The sequence below is a fragment of the Cryptomeria japonica genome, chromosome 7 (genome assembly GCF_030272615.1).
Source record: "Cryptomeria japonica chromosome 7, Sugi_1.0, whole genome shotgun sequence".
NCBI classification, from domain to species: Eukaryota; Viridiplantae; Streptophyta; class Pinopsida; order Cupressales; family Cupressaceae; genus Cryptomeria; species Cryptomeria japonica.
Window position 1 is genome coordinate 208,008,638 of NC_081411.1, and position 21,608 is coordinate 208,030,245.

General features: G+C 31.6%; 1 protein-coding gene across 1 annotated transcript; it reads left to right on the forward strand.

The window, feature by feature from the left end:
• The first annotated feature begins 17,279 nt into the window (after window positions 1-17,279).
• LOC131036428 (uncharacterized) lies at window positions 17,280-19,055 on the forward strand. Its single transcript, XM_059209391.1, has 8 exons — window positions 17,280-17,594; window positions 17,724-17,792; window positions 17,905-17,973; window positions 18,096-18,173; window positions 18,259-18,342; window positions 18,445-18,516; window positions 18,619-18,690; window positions 18,793-19,055. Exons 1-8 carry the CDS (start codon window positions 17,421-17,423, stop codon window positions 18,862-18,864), a joined length of 690 nt encoding a protein of 229 aa, XP_059065374.1. The 5' UTR covers window positions 17,280-17,420; the 3' UTR covers window positions 18,865-19,055.
• The last annotated feature ends 2,553 nt before the right edge of the window (window positions 19,056-21,608 follow it).

Genomic DNA, 21,608 nt, shown 5'->3' on the forward strand with positions numbered 1-21,608 from the left:
GATCACCTTGGTGCATTTTCGCATTAATTTTTTTGACTTGTTTTGGGCAATGCATTGATACATTAATATAGTGAGAAATGGTGCATTCTTGTGCATAGTTAGGTCCATATACCTTGCTATGCTTGCACATAGGCCTATATGTGTCTGATTTCAATTAGTATTTCAATCCTAATCCATAATCTAATTTTGTCAAACATTAATACAACTTGATTGCCTAATTTAGACTATGCCCCATAGCTGTGGGGTCATCCTTTTAGTTGCAATCTTGATTCACTTAAATACAAAATCAAAATCAAACATTTTAGTAATTTCCCTTTTTACACGTGAATTCCAAACAGACCATACATAAGAAAATAATATCATTTAAATAGATCTACGCACTCTAAATCTAGAAAGTAATATCAGATTCATTCCACTCCATCAACCCATTTAGACTAAATTGACTTATACTTAATTACTCCAATTAATCGATTAACTTAAATTTTTATTAAATAAGTTTTTTTATTTCCTTGTCAAGTTGTAAGACTAAATCCCATAACTACAAATATTATTCCAACAATAAGATCTGCCAACTATTAACTTTCTTCCCTATATAAAAGAAATATAAATAATTCACATACAAAAGCAAAATACCTCATTAGAGGGTTGTATAAATGGGTAGGATTAAGGAACACAATTCAAATTATGAGAATAATAAAAGTATGATTCAACCCGCGAAGAGACAGGCAACGACCCAGAAATTTGATGGTCTAATAAATGAAACATCTCCGTACTTGAATTGATGGCAAGGGCCCTCCATTATGAGCACAGTATGAAGGCGCCTGGAAAGCTCTTACGTAAAACTATAAACATTAGACAGTATTTAAGTATCACACGTTTTAATGGTCAGAAGTTAATTTTATTTTGGTCAAAAGGTTATAAATAATTGTTTATTATGAGCACAGTATGAATAATTGTTTAATATTCTGGTCAAAAGGTTATAAATAATTGTTTATTATTTTGGTCAAAAGGTTATAAATAATTGTTTATTATAAGCACAGTATGAAGGCGCCTGGAATATTGTGTTATACTAGGAAAGCTCTTACGTAAAACTATAAACATTAGACAATATTTAAGTATCACACGTATTAATGGTCAGAAGCAAATTTTATTTTCGTCAAAAGGTTATAAATAATTGTTTAACTTTTGTTGGTCAAAATTTATTGTTGATTATTGAATTGGTTGATATTTAAAAAAAAATTTTAATTAAAATTTGGTCTGTTAGATTTTAGGGTGATAATGTTTATTTTAAAAATTATTTTGTACAAATGATCAAGATTCAATTAACAAGAGAAAGTGACATATTTGCTCTTAGATTAATATAATAATTTTTTATTTTGTGTAAATAGATTTTTATTAGTACAAGTTTTTTATATTTTGTCATGTGTAATCATGTTAATTGATTATTAAAGTGACATATTTGCTATTAAATTAATATAATAATTTTTTATTTTGTGTAAATAGATTTTTTTATTAGTACAAGTTTTTTATATTTTGTCACGTGTAATCATGTTTATTGATTATTAAAGTTGTATATTATTTCAAAGTCTTAATTGTGTGAGCTTCTTTATATATAAAAGTGAGACATTTGCAATCAAACACACAGTGACAATCACAATTATATTGATATTCTTACAGATGTAATGTCAAAAATTACATACCCAATAATTTTGAAGTTATATTTTATGTGCATTTTACTATGGTAACATGCTCTAAGTATCATTTTGACTATTTTCTATCCTTCTCCCAATCTAAATGTAATTATTTTGTTTTCTAATCTATTTTGGCAAGTTTGATTTTATATATTCCTTTATGTTTGTTAATTGTTTATATTTTTATCGTATCGAACATTTCTATATTTTAACTCATCTTGCTCTTATCCCCAAATCCAATAACCCTCAATCTTTTGCAGATTTTAGGCCAATCTCCTTGTGTAATTCAGTGTACAAGATTTTCACAAAAGCTATCTATCTCCGATTAAAATCCTTGATACCTAAAGTAATATCTCTTCAACAAGGAGGTCTTGTTCCTGGTAGGGAAACATCAGAAGGTGCATTTGTGGCCCATGAAGTTTTGCACTCAATTAACTCTTCACAGTCCCCTACTTTCATAGCTAAATTAGATATGTTGAAAGCATATGCTAAAGTAGTTGGTCCTTTATTTTGAGAGTGCTTAAAAAGTTTCGCTTTTCGGATAAGTGGTGTAAATGGATCAAAAATTGCCTCTCTAGGGCACATTTTTCAGTTATTGTTTATGGTAATCAAAAATATACTTCTGGATTTGGACATAAAATCAATGCGCAGAAATCTAAACTATTCATATTCAATACTTTTGAAATGGTGTCTAAAAACATTATCCAGACGTTGGGCTTTCGAGTGGATTCTCTTCCATCATCGTACTTGGGTATCCATTTCTTTATGGGGAGCAAGGAAACCTTCTTTTTGGAATTCTGTGATTGATAGATTAAAAATAAAAATTTATGTGTGGAAAGCTAGATGGTTATCTCTATCAGGTAGAATCCTTCTTATCAAAACTGTTTTGGCTACAATTCCAAACTACTACATTTCAGTCCTTCAAGCCCCAAAATATATTGTTTCTCATATTGAGAAAATTATTCGGAATTTTATTTGGAAAGGTAATCTTTTAGAAGATAAAAATATCCCACTTGTGTCTCTCAACAAAATGACTCCAAGCAAATCTACGGGCGGGGCGGGTCTGCACGATCTTTCAAAAATGAATAAGGCCTTTGGGGGAAAGCTAGTTTGGAATATATATGAAAAACCACATGCTTTGTGGTGTCAATTATGCAAACAAAGTATTTAGATCATACTCCTACCCCTTCACGTATATTTACTATCCTTGATCCTCCATTAGGGTTTGCAATTTGGAACTTCATGATGGACTCCAGGAATGCGATTACTAGATACTTATCGTGGCAAGTACATAGTGGCAAATAAGTCAACTTTTTGCATGATTCATGGAGTGGTCTCCCCCCTCTTAATCTTGAGGAATCCCTAGTAGATGTGATCCCTATATTTACTTCTCATTGGGGTTCTCACCTTTATGATTACATAGATGATCTTGAGAAGCCTTCAAATCGTGTCATTTGGAAGAAGCCAACTCTACTCCCAATCTCCCTGGGTGAAAAGGTAAAATTTTCTTTGATTCTCAAGAATTACATTATCTTTATCTCTAATAGTTTGGACAAATTGATATGGTGCCCTGCGAAGAATGAAAAATACTCTATCAAGGAAGGGTATAAGGCAATTCATCAAATGTCTATTCAATCCTATTCACAAAGAGCCTATAATTTATGTTGGAACAACAATGTTATGCCCAAGGCAAGAATGTTTGCTTGGCTTGCTCTACATAAGAGAATACTCACCAGTGCGAGACTTGTTAAATTGAATATTGCACATCCATTTGCTTGTGTACTTTGTGGTGAACACACTGAAACATTAGATCATCTCCTCCTCCAATGTGATTTGGTTCACTATTGTTGGATGTTTGTGCTTGATAAGCTCTCCTTTAGCACCCCTCTTCCAAATAATGTATGAGATTTGTTCCAGTCATGGCCAGTCTTATATTCATCCTCTCTTTTTGCATGTATTTGGAAAGTGATCCCATCCATAGTAGTATGGTCACTTTGGTGGGAAAGAAATAAGCGTATTTTTAGAAAGAAAACATCTCCTCTTTCTAATGTTTTCAATTATATTGAAAAATTAGTATCAAAACTGGTTAATGCTCATGTTTCAAATCAGTTCAATTCAAATAGGGAATTTACTTCTTGGGATGGTCAAGTTATTAATTGTTGGAAATGCATCTCTATTCCTGTATCACCTTGTTTTCCGAGAGTGAGAACTAGTAAAATTAATAGAAATAAAGTGAAATGGTGTCCTTTGGATTTTCAATGCATTTCAAATTGAATTTTGATGGCTCCTCTAAAGGGAACCCGAGTGATGCAGGGATAGTAGTATGCATAAGGGATCACACAAGATGTGTTTTTTCTTTGAAATCTACTTTTATTCCACTGGGTAACTTTGCAAAGGCATATTCTTTACTTGAAGGCATTCTACTAGTAAAAAAACTGAACATCTCTTATATTCACATTGAAGGCGATTCGGCTATTATTATCAATGCTTGCATAAAGAGAAATATTGATAATTGGCAGATAAGATATTTACTTGAACACGCATGGACATTAATTGATACATTTGTAAACTTTACCATTTCACATGTCTATAGAGAAGGGAACTGGGTTGCAGATCATTTGACAAATATGGGAAGTTCCAAGGAGGAACTTAATATGATGGGTCTGAATTGTGATTTTGATTCTTATCCAATTCTCAAGGGGAAAATTTTGGAGGATATGGGTACAGGATAATATTACATATAGCTATGCAGTGGTCTTTTTCATAATGATATAAATTGGTATGTGTGGTATTATAAGTGCAAGGTCCTGTGGTTCTGTTGTATCTGTATGTTGTGAATGGATGTTGATTTGAGAAGCGTGCTGGATTGTAAGTTGTATAAATGCATAAGTGAGACAGATCGTGGACTGCTATGTAAATGTGTACAACTCTTGTGATGTTTTGGTTCAGACTGCACCTTGTTCAATATATTCCAGAAAGCATTTGATACTGGGGGATGTTTTGTGGCACTCGGTATTCTGGACATTATAAGATATTGTATTTTTTGGCATATTTGAGATTTAAGTCTCACAACCTTTCTATGTATTGTAGAGCAAGGATCAGAGTTTTTCTTATTGGTTCTTTTCTCCGGGAGCTCTTTGAATCAACTTTATATAAATAAATTATATTAAGTGACACTGCCACCTTTAAAAAAAAAACAAAAAAAACAAACATTTCTATATTTACAAATGTCCTTTGACCATCAAAATCCTTTTAGATTATTAATTCATTCTAAAATTAATCTCTTTTATCTTTAAGAAAAATAAATAAATTGTAATTTCAAACATTAATTTTTTTTTTCACACATTTATTTATTGTTTCATTTTTACAATTTATAATTTTTTTTTTAATCATTGTTTACTATCTATATTTTACAATATCTTTCTAAATACTATCACTAACCTATATGTTGTTAATCTTCTATCTATTTCTATATTTCTAATATTTTCACTAGTATTATTAAACTCAAAATTATTTTTATACTTTTTCTTATTTAATACACTTAATTTAACTCTTTTTTTCAAAAATCTTTATAATCTCTCAATATATTCATTGAGAAAATTATTATTTTTAAATAGTTTCTCTATTTTATCATCCTTTCAACTTTATAAATGTTTCATTCTATTTTTAATGCCTTGTTAATAACTAAAAGTTAACAATTTATTTGTAATAAGAAATGTATTCATTATTCTATTATGAATATTTGTAATGACATGTATTATTTGTTATCTTTTCTAAAGTTTGAATGCCTCACTTCATCTTTTGTTTCTAGATTCAAAATGCATGATAAAAACTTCATTAATATTTCATTGATATTTTTGTTACAACATTTTACTATTTTTTTTCTCTATACAAATTTATCTTTTTTAATAGCTATAAAAGAAAAGATTTTTCTTTTTCATTCCTAAAGAAATTAATGCATTTCCATTATTTTGTCCAACATATAACAAAATTGAAGTGGAAAACATATATTATATGTTGTGGTGTTCTAAACTTAGATCCTTATTCTTTTGTCGCAAGAACTCATTTTTCATGATTTTATTACGCACACTACAATATTTTTAGCAAAAATATCACAAGCACATTGAAGACTTCATTCACACATGAATAATACTATTGATCATATCAAACTTAATATATAGTCTACTTAAAATCAATCTAAAACCAATGAATGAGAATTTCATTCTATTTATTTATTAAAAAAAAACCCTCATTCACTTGGGAAGAGATCCTCCTTATAAGATTTGGAACTAGGTGATATTCGTCTTTTTAAAAAAAAATTTAACTATACAAAATTTTTCATTTATTTCTATAAAATCTAATACATGGTAAGGAAACATAATTAATATTTTTCTTTAGTTCTTAAAAATCTACATTAACCTATTTTTCTAAAAATATATATTGTACTTAATATATTAAAAATGACATCTTTGTAAAAATATGAATGCCACAATAATTTCTATTTCATTTAAGATGTAATGTTCTATTAGCAGTCATAACTTTTTTATTGTAAAAGTTGATGACCAACCACAAGAGCCAAGATTCATTTGCAAGCAAAACACCTATCACACAAAAGAGATCAAGCAAATATTGTATGCTCTACAAAAACTAGAGAATTATGTATTATTGTAGAAAATAATATTGGAGATGGAATTATAATGAATGAATGAATCCTTATAAAGGATAAATGAAACCCTAGGTGAAAAAACTTAATGTTAAAATTAGGAGAACTAAATAAATGCAATGTAGGAGATAAATTAAGTTCAACTATAGCAAGAAAATAAAATTCTAGATAACAAAAAGAACATAAATTTACCTTAAGTGAAAAAGTAATTAAAAGATCTAATTAATCAATAATCAAATAATTCTTGAAATTACACCAACACCCCGATTGTCCTAATTAATCCAACATCCTAGGAATAAGATAAAGAGATAAAGATGAATGCAAAATGCATGCATGAATGAGTCCTATCAACTAGGCCTGATTAGGTATTCATGTACAAACCAATGCATAGCAGTTCAACTCTCACAACTAGAAAAAGGAGGAAAATCCTTTCCAAAAAAGAAAAATAAATAAAAAAGCCCTAAGTACTAAATAGGTCACATAAGTACAATCAAGATCCCCCCCATAGGAGAGAAAATAAGAGACAATGTATCCCCCCATAAGAGAGAAGCTCCAATGTTGAACATGAAGGCTCAAGGACAAATGCTAAAGATGATCCAAGAGTGGCAAACCATGTTCCTCCTCTTCGGAAGAAACAAATCAACGAAAAGAGATGGAAGGAAATGTTTCATGATGTGTGCCATTGAACACTGCTCAACTGTCCAACTGTTTGAATCATGATATGCTAATTAGTGAAGCAAATCCAAATAACTGTGAAGATACCTGATGAACAACCTCTAAAGGGTTGAAGATGGGATGCCAAAAATTATCAAACTGCCATCAAAGAGGAATGACATATCCTGAATCATGTCCCCAATATTTGAAGTGTGTGATGTATCAACTAACCATACAATATCCAACAAGTGCTCATCCCACTTTACTAAAACTAGAAGGGAACAATCAACCTGTTGAGCTAAAGTAATCTTTGAAGAAGCAAAAGATGGAGAATCAAAACAAGTCTCATGAACCTCTATGGAAGATTGAAGAAAACATAGGTTCAAGTGGTCCCAAACCTCTTCTCAGATTTTTGATTTACTCTCGATGCATGAGAGGTAGGACCAATCATTGGAATTGCATGCTCAATAAGAGAAAAATGAGAACTCGTGCAATTGAGATGCACGATCAACACTAATAATTGCAACGATTTCTAATCCATGTAGATCTTTGATGAGCACTATATGAGGGGTGAACTCAATTGTCTTGCCTATCGCACTGAGTAATCTGGTAGACAAAAAGGAGGTTGAAAGGTTGTGTATTTACACAATGAACATTATTGAATGTGCCACCATCAACCTCAATAGAATCACTCCCATTAACACTCGTGTAAGTGTTATTTCCTATAAAAATATATGAAAATGTACAATGCTCAAAAGAAGAGAACATACCCTTTGATGATTCCATATGAGGTAAGACTCTTGGATCAAGAAACCACCTGTAGGACTAAGAATGTGTCAATGCAAAGAGAGCATGGCCCTTCATCTTGTATTCACCACATGCCGTAGATGAAGACCTAGAATATCTAGGTCTTGAAGTGGTGGAAGAGGATGCACTAGGTGAAGGTGGCTAAATATTATTCTTCTAAAGAATTTCTTTCAACTCATCAATTTCCTTTGCATAACACCTATGCTTATCATGTCCTAGTTTTGTGCAATAAGTACACTTAGGCTTGTCCATCCTGAAAGAAGGCCTCTTGGAGAATGTGGAAGAATTTGAATCATGTGCATTTGACTCTAAAGCTAGTAGACTAGGCACCCCTTTTCTTCTTCTTCTTCTTCTTCTTCTTCTTCTTCTTCTTCTTCTTCTTCTTCCCTGTAGATGTAGGACTAAATCAAACCGTGATAGCTTGGTCTGCTCCCATGTCAAACACTCACAAAGCACCTCAAATGAAGGCATAGTGAATATAGTACCCAAAGCATCCATGGTGGAATAGAAAGAGGAAGCAAAGAATTGAAATTTTCCTCCAACCATGGACAAAATCATGAAGATGCACTTATTGTCACTCTAGATTATGCTTCTAGCTTACAAGTATCATTTAACCTCTAGATTGTAGCTACTGAAGCTCAGGTCCACATTCTGTTCCTTCTTTGTTCTATTTTCTGTTAACATAAAATTTGTTTTCATTTATACAATTGCTACCTGTGATATGTGATTAAATTAATCTAATTTAATTTGTTTTCTTAGTTTAATTGATACACATATAGAATGATCTAATATCATCTTGAATATAAAAATATATTTCCTATAGATTATTTAAATATTTTTCTTATTTAATAGTTTAAGTTATATCAAAATCTCTAGATCTTAGCACCATCTTTGATTTCATTTATGCATATTGTAGAATAATAACAATCTATAGTTTTCATTAATTTTTGTGCACTATATTTTAGCTTAGATCTAGACACACTTAGGCTAAGTGTGTACATGTCCTAGCTTTAGTTTGGCTTCTCGCGAGAGTCCAAATACTAAAGTAGAGGCTTGCCACTTTAGGAAAAATCCAATATATTTGCTTCTTTTGCCCTTATCTTAATATATTCCATCCCTCCAAACTTGATCAAACACTATTTAGTTTTGTACTAGAATTGACTTTTTTCTTTTTCTATTTCTTTTTATCATTAAATTATATATGTTTTTTATTAAGGTAAAATAGGGTTTGAAGAGGCCCCAAAACCATTTACAAATGGATTTTGCTGGGATCTAGAACCCAAAAACAAACAATGCCAAATGATTGCACACAAACAACTAGCAACTTAACAACAACAAAACACCAGATATGGAATATTAGAAAACCAACTGCAACAAGAAAGAGGTCGAAGTCACCTGACAACTTATCTTAAGAGACACAATATCAATGGGTTTTGAAAAGGTTACCATAACCTTCAGATGATACAACCATAAGCTCACCTTTCCTTCCAAAGATTCTACCTCAATAGGAGAGAGAGGAACAAAGAAAAGAAAGAGACATACATTCACATGCTTGCCTCCAAGAATTAGAGAAAGGGCAACACCAACTCCCTTGCAACAACACATCACCTCTTCTACACAGACACTCTCTACCTCAAAAGGATAAGTAACCACCTCAATAGGATATGTAGGAGAGGAAGACAGTTGAAAAAAAAATTCTCAACCCTTCTCACAAGGAAGGTCTCCACCTCCATTGGAGATCTCCTCACTTCAGTAGGAGACTCGCGAAAAGATGCTAGGGTAGTATTAGTGAAGACCCATAACTGATAATCAATTGGAATTGAACACAGAGCCATCTCTAAATCCACAAAAGCAAACATCTCTTCCAAAAAACAATTAATAAATACAATTAGTTTTTCTTTTTAAAATAATCAAAACTATTTTATAATGGAGAGTAGGAATTTAGGTTGACATAATTTCCCCTAAAAACATGCATTGTCCTCATGCATTAATCAAAGTTTGTCATAATACCAAAAACAAGGCCAACAAGATTCATATTAGAGGACATGATTAGTATTTTCGCTAACTAAATGCAATCTAACTTTCATTTTTGTAAACACTCAAGGTAGTGCAAGCATGCACACATTCATTGAATAATCATTTAAATGACAAATCCTAAGTGAATGTGTGAATTCCATTACTACCATTCAGTTTCACAAAGTTAGGTTACCTCTCTTTGATAATGTTCTCTTCCTCACATTGGTGTTGAATTGTTTATTGCACCCATTGAAATAACACTAAAACATCAATCCATGTTAGTTCCCATAATCAAAATCATAATAAAATATTCTTCAAAATATTCCTTCTTGTTTGAGTAAGATTACTTATCTCAATGCTTAAACATTATACATTCATATAAGATTATAATCATTCAACTAGAATAGTTGTATGCTAGATGACAACTTGATCATATATAAAAAATACTTATTAAATTATTTATACATAATTTTTCACATGTGATTCTTAGTTGTGTTCATATTTTATCGATGCATACATGCAAATCACCTGAAACGTTAGTAGATCCACCTAGTTAATTCATGTGATGTAAGCATCATGCCCATTCCATCACAATCTAATCATGCAATCTTTCCATTAAGCCCATTTTATCACCATCTAATGATATGACCTAGATGCATTATGTCCATATCATCACATCATACTTAATAGCACAAAATCTTACACAATTATTTTTTAATATATGCAGAGACTCATATTTATTTTGGAAACACCAATATATTGAAGTCCAGGTACAAGCACACTTCATTCAACATCAACAACATAAATTATTTACATCATTCCATGATTATCCATGCAATGCCTCTCACAATTTCAAACATTCACATTTGCACACATGCTACTTAGCATCAAACATTTCACAAGATTACAGAGACTTAAGTCATGATATTAAATACAAGTATAGGATTGGTATGTTCTCCACCATCTACTCCTGTAAGAATTTTATTACTGTTCATCATGAACATGATAGAGGACATCAATATCACATCATAAGATTAGCAACATAAATTAAATAGCCTAGCCACCATGATAATAAAAATAACTTAAATGAAAAGTAATAAGTTTTCAACTTGTACTCGCTAAATATGCATAAGGTAAATAGTATTTATAAATTGTGTGCAAGAATCACATAAATAGATCAAAAGGAAAGATTTGGAGACTAGTTTAGCACAATAAATTTTAAAACGTGAAGCTAGCCCTGCCAACAATTCAACATTTCATCAATAATTGAAAATTATAATGAAACTTGAAAAATAGTTTGACTTAAACTAAAAGAATAACACTAGTTACATTAAGGGAGTAAATATGCATGACACCTTGCGTCCAAGATGTGATAGAGAACATTCCTTACCATATTACAACACAAGTCTTGAAGACTTCGATAGTATTTAGAGATAACCATCAATCATTCTTACTCAAGAATTCAAATTCAATCTGGAGACACTTATAGCCTTAGTGCATTATGATAATATTACTATGCAAGAATTAGCCATCAATTGATCATGCAACATAAGTAACAAAATTTCACACTATTCTTTGCATCACACATGCAAAATGCATCCTTATAACGATTAATTATACAAGCATTGATTGAAACATCTTAGTTCATATATCATACAAAAGAACAATCATCAACACTTACATAAACTGCATGACTTTCACAATACAATTCATATTTTTCATTTAGAATCTACAGATATGCAATTTTAAGAAAAAGCTGCACAACCACACCAATCAATAGAGTGCACAAGTGTAACAAGCATTTCGATGTTCTTTTTAGATTTTACAATTCAAAATCAAGCAAGAGAATTTGAGAAGTTACACATTATACACAAACAGGTATACAAACATACATACATATGTATGTATGTATGTACACACACATAAAGTCCCAGTTCATAGACATATACACAAGATTGTTGCAAATATGAGTTCTTGTTGTCATTGATGTGAAACTTGTAGCATTTTTTGGTCCAAATGTGGTCTAGTATAATGCAGTAGTAGTGCATTAGCTTTGTGATCATGCAGATGTGTGGAATCTATTTGTGGACACTTCAAAACACTTATAACGATGTATCTTTAATTTTTCAGATCTTTGGTGTTGATTTTTGGGATATGTAGTTGATGTTTAGTCATGTGTGATTGTTTTGGTGTTAGTGTATAGGAATGTGTTGCATTCCAATGTTTTCTAGTATTCTGGTGATGCTACTCGATTATTTAGTGTTGTGGACATTTGTTGATGTTATCTTGGGCATCCACTTGTGTCCTTTGCTGGTCCACATCATATTTGGAGTTAGTTGTATTGATGTATCTCAATTGCTTTATATTTTGTCCTTGACCTATAATGTTTTGGTCCATGCGGATGCATGTGGATCTATGGGCGATGATTTGGGATGGATAGAAATGTGTGCCAACATGGTGGGATGCCTGACACATCTCTTTTTGCCTTCGTCATTGTATTCGAGATTGATTTTGGGTCAACTATTTTGTATTTGCACGTTACATCTAATATGGTTGACCTAGTTGATGTTGTTGAGGCTGTAGATGATATATATAAAGGATGGAATCATTGTGGAAAGAGACAAAGAAGTTGTGTTTATTGTGCAAAGTGAATGTGAAGAAATACAAAGGTTCAAAAGTATAGCAGAGTAGTAATGAAGGTAGTTAAGTACTGATTTGTTTTGTAAAGTGAACTATGATTAGCATTTCAATAGATGCAGTTATTTGTGATTCAAACTTATCCTATTGATGAAAACTTATCCTATTGATCTTATCCGATACAAAGTTTTGGACATTTGGTATGGAGTTTTGGTGCAAGTCTGTCAGTAATACTCTGTGTACAGTCTTAGTGAGTATTTCTTATTTCCAGTGGTGTGCTCTTGGTTCCAGTGATTTGAGTTAAGTTGATTGGGTATGAGAAGCATATAATTCTGCAATATTATCCTCCGGTGATGATTCTTTGGCGTGTTAGAAGGTCCGGTATCTGGCTACATGCAGTAAAACAAGGTTGTCTTAATTTTTGGTGGTGTAACATGTGGAACAGATTCCTTGATTTGATTCTGGTAGTTATTGGCAAGTTCGAGGTGATTGAATCGACTTTTGGGAAGTGTGTGATCATGTGTCCTAGATCTGGAATATGGTTTTGTGAAGAATTGAGCCAACTTGAAGCTACACGTTTCATATTTTGATATTTTGTGAAGACGACTTGTGGGAGATCATTTTTGTTTGTGCAAATATATAAGATCGACTTGGTTAATGCATTTGGGTGTGGATGCAATGTGTGTGACGATTTTGGAGTGATTGAGCGCAATTTCACGTGTGCACTTTGAGTTTTGTTGATTCGGTAATCAATAGTAGGGCAAAATAGAGCAGTTTATCAGAACAGTGTAGTGGATCACTTTGTGCTTAACCAGAACTATTATTTGGCATGGTCAGATGCTTTTATTCAGTTCATTAGTCATTTTAATCATTCTCTATGAGCCTATAAGGAAGTGATTCTTCCTCCAGGGTTGTAGCCCTGTTTTTGTAAGTGAGCAATGAGCTCTAGGCAGTGTGCCTGAATGAAAGTGCATCCCCCCTTATGCAATATTATTTTTCTACTGGCCGTAGTGGAATAATATTGTGGGTTCAAATCTCACTATGTTTTTTCCCTTTTCAGCGTTTCTACGTAAAAATATTGGTGTTATGGTTATGTGCTTGATTGCTTTGCGTTTCTGCATTTCAGTTTCTTATTTGTGCATCTAGTTGATTAAGGGTATGTGCAAGCTAATGAGTCACAAATTCGCGGAAGTCTGCGCGTTGGACAATGCGCTCCACAAAACGGGCCCCCGTTTTTAAAAAACGGGGGCCTGTTAATGGTTCGGGCTCCCGAGCCGAAAGGTCACGGGGTGCCGAAGCCAGATAAAACGGGCCCCCGTTTTTAAACAAAACGGGGGCCCGTTTTGAAAAGCTATTTTTACCCTTTTTTTGGGATAATTTTTCATTTTACTGTTGCACAAGAAGATATCGAAAATGGGCCCCCGTGTTGTGGTTTCCACTTCAAACCTCCACCACTATCCCAGGTGCACATTCTGTCACCTATTTTCACAGTTCATAATTTTCTTGTATATTTTTCTCTTTTTTTGGTGTATTATTTAGTTTTTTTTTTATTATTTTAGTTTTTTTTAATAGTAGCATATAAATAAATTATTTTTTATATTTGTAAATTCTTGATTTTGATGTAAAATATTTTTGAACAGTTAACCCTAAACCGTAATCAACAAATTTAGAAACCAAAACCAAACCTAGATAATTAACAAAATGAAATCGACACAAACAAAAAACCAAAAATGAAATGGGAACAAAAACAAAAACGTTCGAAAATGAAATCAACACAAACAAAAAACCGAAAATGAAATGGAAACAAAAACAAAAACGTTCGAAAATGAAATCGACACAAACAAAAAACCAAAAATGAAATGGAAACAAAAACAAAAATGTTCGAAAATGAAATTGACATAAAACCGAACATATGTACCTAAATTGTTCTTAATCCTCATTAGGCAATACAAAAGTTACCACTAAATTAGTATAACCTTAAAAGTAATTAACATTAAGTTTTTCAAATTTTAGATATGAAAGTTTAGGCTTAGGTTTATGCCATGTCATGGCATAAAGGTCCTATTATGTCATGTGATGGTATAAAAGGATCAATTATGGACACAATTTTAGAGCAAAACTAGATAAGTTACTAAAATTGGAGTTTGGTTTACATAGGTTCATAAAGGAAGCTAATATGCCAAATATATAATTCATTAATACAAAATAAAAAATATTCTTGATTTATAATGTTGATTGATAATGAGTTTTCTAAATGGGGTGCTAATTATATATACATCTGAAAGATTTGAAAAATATAATTCCCAAGAAGTATTTTGAATATACAATTGAGGATATATATAATCTCATGGTTAAAGATGCTTAATTTCGATGAAAGTTATTTTTTGTATTACTATGTAAGAAATCCATAAATGGAATGAAAGTAAGACATGGCCATCTAGCATAGATCATCTTATATGTTGAAGGAGTATTTTGAGTTATATTAGAATTATTTGATGTGATTAAGTCCTAATTTTAGGATATGTAGGGTTCTTTTACTTTTAAGGTTGAAATAAAACATGGTGATTATGTTTTATTATCACTTTTATGCTTAACCTAGGTAAAAGTTTTAATGGAATTATTTTCATATTTAGATATATAGATCACAACTTATTATTATTTGTATGTTTCTTGTTTCTTTGAAAGAAATGCATATTGATTTATTTATAAGTAATAATTTATCTAATTATGCATTTATGAAATATATAGAAATTGAGATTTTTTTATTGAGGCTAATTAATTTTAAAACTCAATGGTTATATCCACTATCTAATGATGTAATATATCCAATGTTCTCCCCTTCTTACATATATTTGAACAAGAGATGGAATATTTCAAGACTTGAATGCAACCCTTATGTAAACTTTAATGATGTACATCTACTGATCCTCCTCACTAACCAAGAAACACTAGACTAACTCCATTAATGAATATTTCAAATTTAAAACCTATCAAATGTCTATAAAACATGAGAGAACCTAAAGGGTCTATATCCTCCTTGCCTAATGAGAAAGCAACATTTCTTTGAAAGTCCCAATGAGCCTCAAATGATCCTAATGAATGTAGGGTAGTCTTAATGAACCTAAGAAAGTCCTAATGAGCCTAAGAAAGCAATAATGAACTTGGAACAATCCTAATGAACCTAGGATAGTCCTAATGAACCTACGATAGTGTAAACAAGCCTAGTATAGTGTAAGAAAAAAACACTACAAAAAAGACCTCAAATGCGTTAAATGAATTTCCCAATAACGCACTCGTGTTTATCTTTTTTTGGTCATTTGGCTACCTTTTTTTACAACATCTTGGTGTATACGCCCCTAAGAAGACCTTTTCCTCAAAACTTTCTTGGATCATGAACTCCTCATGTGCACCAAACATTTAAGTTGCCACTTGGAAGCTTCTAATGCACACAATCCTTTCAATCAATCTACTCCATTGATCTCTCAAAACAATCTTAGTATTTAATCCTCTATCCTTCATTTCTTATTGAACTTTGTAAGAGAATTTGTGTATGGATTGATATCTTAAATTTTATAGAAAGATTATATATGAAAACAAATGATTGCGGAGTTTTATAATAAATGATTTATAGGAAATAATATTTTTTGAAGACCTTTTGTAAATTATAATCTTGTGTAGATTTGATTATGGGAGAAATTTAATGGTGAAATATGCTTAACTCTTCAAAAGTTTTGATGTTTTGTCTTTACATGACAACCACTTAGAATATAATATGTTTTAAGTATGTCATTTATAGTCATGGGAGATTAGTTTTTTTTTAAGATTGTTTGAAGACTAATCAATGTAATATGAATTGATGACAATTATCTCAAAACTACGTAATTGAATTCTAATAGATTTATGATGTTTCATTGAAAGTTTTTATTAAGTTTTATGCGCAAATTTTATATTTCAAGATTCAATAGTATGTACATGTATATTTTTTTAAGTTCAATATTATATTATATATTTCATGTGTATCTCATTCAACAACATAGAAATGTTACTATTTATAAATGTTTTTTTTTAATTTAGTAAAATAGATTCTTCTTTGACATAGAGTTGTATATAATTCATGTATATCTTTATATATGCAGGAGTTCTTTGCCATCATGGATGTTTTTGACATAGATGAACTATTAGGTGAAAATCCCCCACCACAACCCCCTCCTCCTCCTCCTCCTCCTCCACCACCACCACCACCACCACCACCACCACAACCCCCTAGATTGGATGAAATTCGTTTAAGAGAACGAATTAATGAAAACCTACAAGTGATTGAACAAAACATTGCTGCTATCCAAAATGAGCAAGTCATGCCACCCCATCTTGTAGAGTTTGCAAAATCAATGCAAACTGTTGTCGAGTCAGTTAGATCTGTTGATTCTCAATTAGATCAATTTCATAGACGACGACAAGAGTTGCGTGATTTTTATGCCGATGGTTTAACTTATAGACAAATCACAGATTTGAAAATAACCAAAGCTCATTTATGTCCATATTTTACCAACCCAAAAACAAGAGAACCAATGCAACCTAACCAGAAAAGAATTTCAATTAGGTGGTGTGTGCATCCAGAAATGGCTAGATACTTTTGGGATAGATGGTGGATGGTTTTTGATTATCCACCACATCGTAATTATGAGGTCCCTTTTTATTTTTTGAAGAAATTATACTGTGAGTTTGTAATGAACCAAAAACCAAATTATTTTGATATTAAGTCATTCCAGGGTGTTGGTCGTGGAATGCCACAGCATAGATTAGGGGCACGGAGTAATAATCCCCTACCGGATCCACCCATAGTTCCACTTGTTGCTCCATCGATTCCTGCAGATGTCCAAAATACATCATTCATTTCGACATTAGATGCTTTGACTTCCCTCACAGGGAACCTGAGTGAGCAAGCTGCTCACATGGCATCTGCTCCTCGATGGATGCCACATATGTGTTCGAGTTGTCATGAGACGTGTGTAGGTCCTACTACTGCTGCAGGATCTACTTCAGTTCCAGATGAGCATGATGCAGCAGATGATAGTATGATGACATCTTATATGGATTTTCTTTGCTCGGATGTTCATCTTGACCAGGTATAGATATATATAATATACATGTACATGTCAATGTTTTTATGTACTTTATTAAATATAGGTATAAACTAAGTGCATCTCTTTTTTTATACAATCTAATACTTCATTAAATAAATTTTGTTTATGTAGATAAGGACTACGCCTAATATTAGAGTTAATATTGCATCTACTGGAAGACAACTCGGCACACCTTATGGGGTATAGTATAAATTTCTATCTAGACATTGTACTAGATCTTTTTAAGTTAATATGCTATCGTCGTATATTATATAAATTTTCATGTTGATACATTGAATGCTTCTTTCTCCAGGATTCAGGTCATGAGGGACCCTCTACATCACATCAAGAAGAGGGTCTGACTATTGTGACACCATCTATGGTATGTATCTTATAATTCTTAACTTAAATATGAACTCTTACAATATTGTAACTTTACTTGAAATTATTTAGTACACATATATATGTTCACTAAATATGATTTCATTAAATGCATGTATGTAGGTGGACACTACCATTAGGATAGGTTATCCTCATAATTTTGATCAGAGCCAATTTGAACGCACATCGACATCCTTTGAGGTATTAATATGTAATACTTAATTTGATCTTATTTTTACTCTTAATTTAAGATTTAATTGGACACTTTGAATTTGACCTTGTACAGGAGTTAGCTAGCACTGCATTTGGTGTTGATACTGCACAAGATACTGCTAGAGGAGATACTGCTACAGGATCTGATGAGCATATGGTAAGTTTGTAACTTAATTTATGAATTCTACTATATTTGATAAATGATTCTTTTAATAGTTAATTTCAAGTAATATTTTAATATTATTTTTTTATTGTACAGCATGAGACAGGTGGATCTGGACCACGTCCCGAGGACAAGAGAGATACTGCTATAGGATCTGATGAGCATATGGTAAGTTTGTAACTTAATTTACGAATTCTACTATATTTGATAAATGATTCTTTTAATAGTTAATTTCAAGTAATATTTTAATATTATTTTTTTATTGTACAGCATGAGACAGGTGGATCTGGACCACGTCCTGGGGACAAGAGAGATACTGCTACAGGATCTGATGAGCATATGGTAAGTTTGTAACTTAATTTATGAATTCTACTATATTTGATAAATGATTCTTTTAATAGTTAATTTCAAGTAATATTTTAATATTATTTTTTTATTGTACAGCATGAGACAGGTGGATCTGGACCACATCCTGGGGACAAGAGACCACGAGATGTTATTGATGATAGCACTTAGATTTTACTATTTATTTGGCTTTGATATGTACTTTTTTATGGACTTTACACATTTGTTTACACGTGCACATACTTTATATATATGGATAGTTGCATAATTGGATTAGATCATATATATTTTGTGCATACTTTATATATTTTGTGCACATTAGATATTATGTGGAGTGAACATCATGTTACCATCTAGACATATATATGGATTAGATATTATATGGATTATGTGGACTTGAAATTTTACTATTTATTTGGCTCTGATATGTACTATTTTACGGGCTTTACATATTTGTTTACACGTGCACACCCATACTTTATATATATGGATAGTTTCATAATAGGATTAGATCATATATATTATGTGCATACTTTATGTGTATTGTGTGCATTAGATATTATGTGGACTTGAAATTATGTGCACATTAGATCATATATATTGACTTGAAATTATGTGGACTTGAAATTTTGCGCATACTTTATATATTATGTGGACTTGAAATTTTATTTATGGAAGTTGTGCTTAAACAACTTTATAGGCATTATGTGGACTTGTAATTTTATTTTTGGAATTTTATTTAAATAGTTCTTGTGATTAGATAAACTACATGTGCATACATCTTGAACTAAGTATCGAAACATATCTTATAATTATAACATATTCTAAATCAAAAAGTATCATTTAACAAATATAATGAATAGAACTTGATTAAAACATTATTATCTCATTCATAAATTTGACCAGTAGTCTCTCATTTATGTATATTGTACACAAAATGTAATCAAGAAGACATATCTAAAATAAAATAAATAGTCTATTTAAATTATAATAATAAGGATTTATATCTCTCAAAATACAACATAAAGTATGCACAAACAATAGTAGTCATTGAGGGCAAGTCTACTCTGAGAGACCTAGAAAAAAAAATACATATGATTAGTTTTTATAATCAGGATGCATTGAATTTAAAATACAACATAAAGTATGCACAAACAATATAGTAGTCATTGAGGCCAAGTCTACTCTGAGAGACCTAGAAAAAGTAAATACATATGATTAGTTTTTATAATCAGAATACATTGAATTTAAAATACAAATGGATTTGCCTTAAGGGTACAAAAATTTAACTTACTTGTAATTATTCAAAATGAAACATAAAGTATGCACAAATAACTTTGTTTTCATTGATGCCTTCTACTTGTGGTAGACCTGAAACAAAATTTTAGTAGATTAGATTTTGTAATTATGATTCATGATTTAAAATACTATATATAATATGCATCGCGACTTTTAAAAGGGAGGTGGATTAAGGGTTCAAATTATAACTTACTTGATATTCATTCTATTATACCATCTGCATCCTCTCTCTTTTGCAAAGCATCTATAATTGTCTCGTGCTCTTCCATAGAGAGAGTCCATAATTGTTTATTAGCAGGCCTGCCACGATATCTATCCAATTTTATATTAGTTGCCACTACCAAATGTGAGTAATGTATAATCTTTTTCTCTAATTCATAATCTTCAAATGCGGGCAATCCATTCTTTCTTGTTAGATATTTGCGTAGCCAAGTGCCAACAACAACCACAGATCCTGTTGGATAGTCATAACCATCATCATCTACTCGAGGAGTAGTTAGCTTATGTTTTGGCTCTACACATCGAGCCAACCAATACTCTGTCCCCTCTTCATTGTCCTCTGGTGCAACAACAGCATAGACATGTCCTGTGCACAAAACAATTTTATTTTAATATTTAATGAGAAATAAAAACAAAAATATACACTGTAAGATTTCATAAATTTATGTACTATTTAATAAATCAAAACAAATTTCAAAAATAATTTTACCTTGTTGTATAAGATCTGAAATGCGATCATAGTCATTTGATGCAAACATTTGATCCATATCTTCATCAGTTCTTTCATGCGGATCATTTGCATCTATGGGTGTCAATGATCTTTGTTGCCATTCTTCAACCCATTCTTTATTCTCACAAAATTCCCAATCTCCGGAAACACAAAACTGACAAAAGCAAGCAAGTTGCCTTGTGAATATAGTCCATGTGTTTGAATTAGAACTCTTAAACGAATGCCATTTAGTTGATCCAATGATGGTATTACAATCATGCCGAATAGGAATACTATCTTCCTCTATCAACCAGAAGAAACGTCGAATTGCAGAGTTTTCAGTTGATCCTTTTGACAACTTTGAATTGCACCAATCTACAACTGCACGAGCATCTCTGAATTTCACTGCATCCTCGAATTTCAATTGTTCTCTAGCAAGAGCTCTTTTTATACAGGCACCGGCTCCATCGTGTTCCCCCTTACCATGTCCCGCTTCAAAAAAACTCCATAAATGTTGGACATTGGTTATCTTGTGAACTTTGCATAGCCAATAAAACATTCTTGCATTTTTGAATTGTCCAGTGCAGTTATCTGACCATATCATATGTTGTTTCATGTCAATTCCTCTTTCCTTAAGATTATCATAAAATACCTCTAAACAATGTTGGACAAACTCTGAAGAGTGTAATCGATTATCACTAACATAGAAATGATACTCCCTCAAAAATTTTCTGTTATCTTCTGTACTGTCATGGTCATGTCTATATATAATGTGCACAAATATGGCCACTTGCACTGAGTTGTAGTATTGTGATTGAGTTTCCTCTTGTGGTTTTAGAGTATAATTTTCTGCAAAATCCACAACTGATACTATTGTTCCAATTGGAAATGTGTTCTTGCATATGCG

Coding starts and splice junctions, on each gene's coding strand:
- LOC131036428 (XM_059209391.1), top strand. CDS start 17,421: ATGGCATCTGCTCCTCGATGGATGCCACATATGTGTTCGAGTTGTCAT. Junction 17,793..17,904: donor AACTCGGCACACCTTATGGG/GTATAGTATAAA, acceptor TTCTTTCTCCAG/GATTCAGGTCATGAGGGACC. Junction 18,517..18,618: donor TAGGATCTGATGAGCATATG/GTAAGTTTGTAA, acceptor TTTATTGTACAG/CATGAGACAGGTGGATCTGG.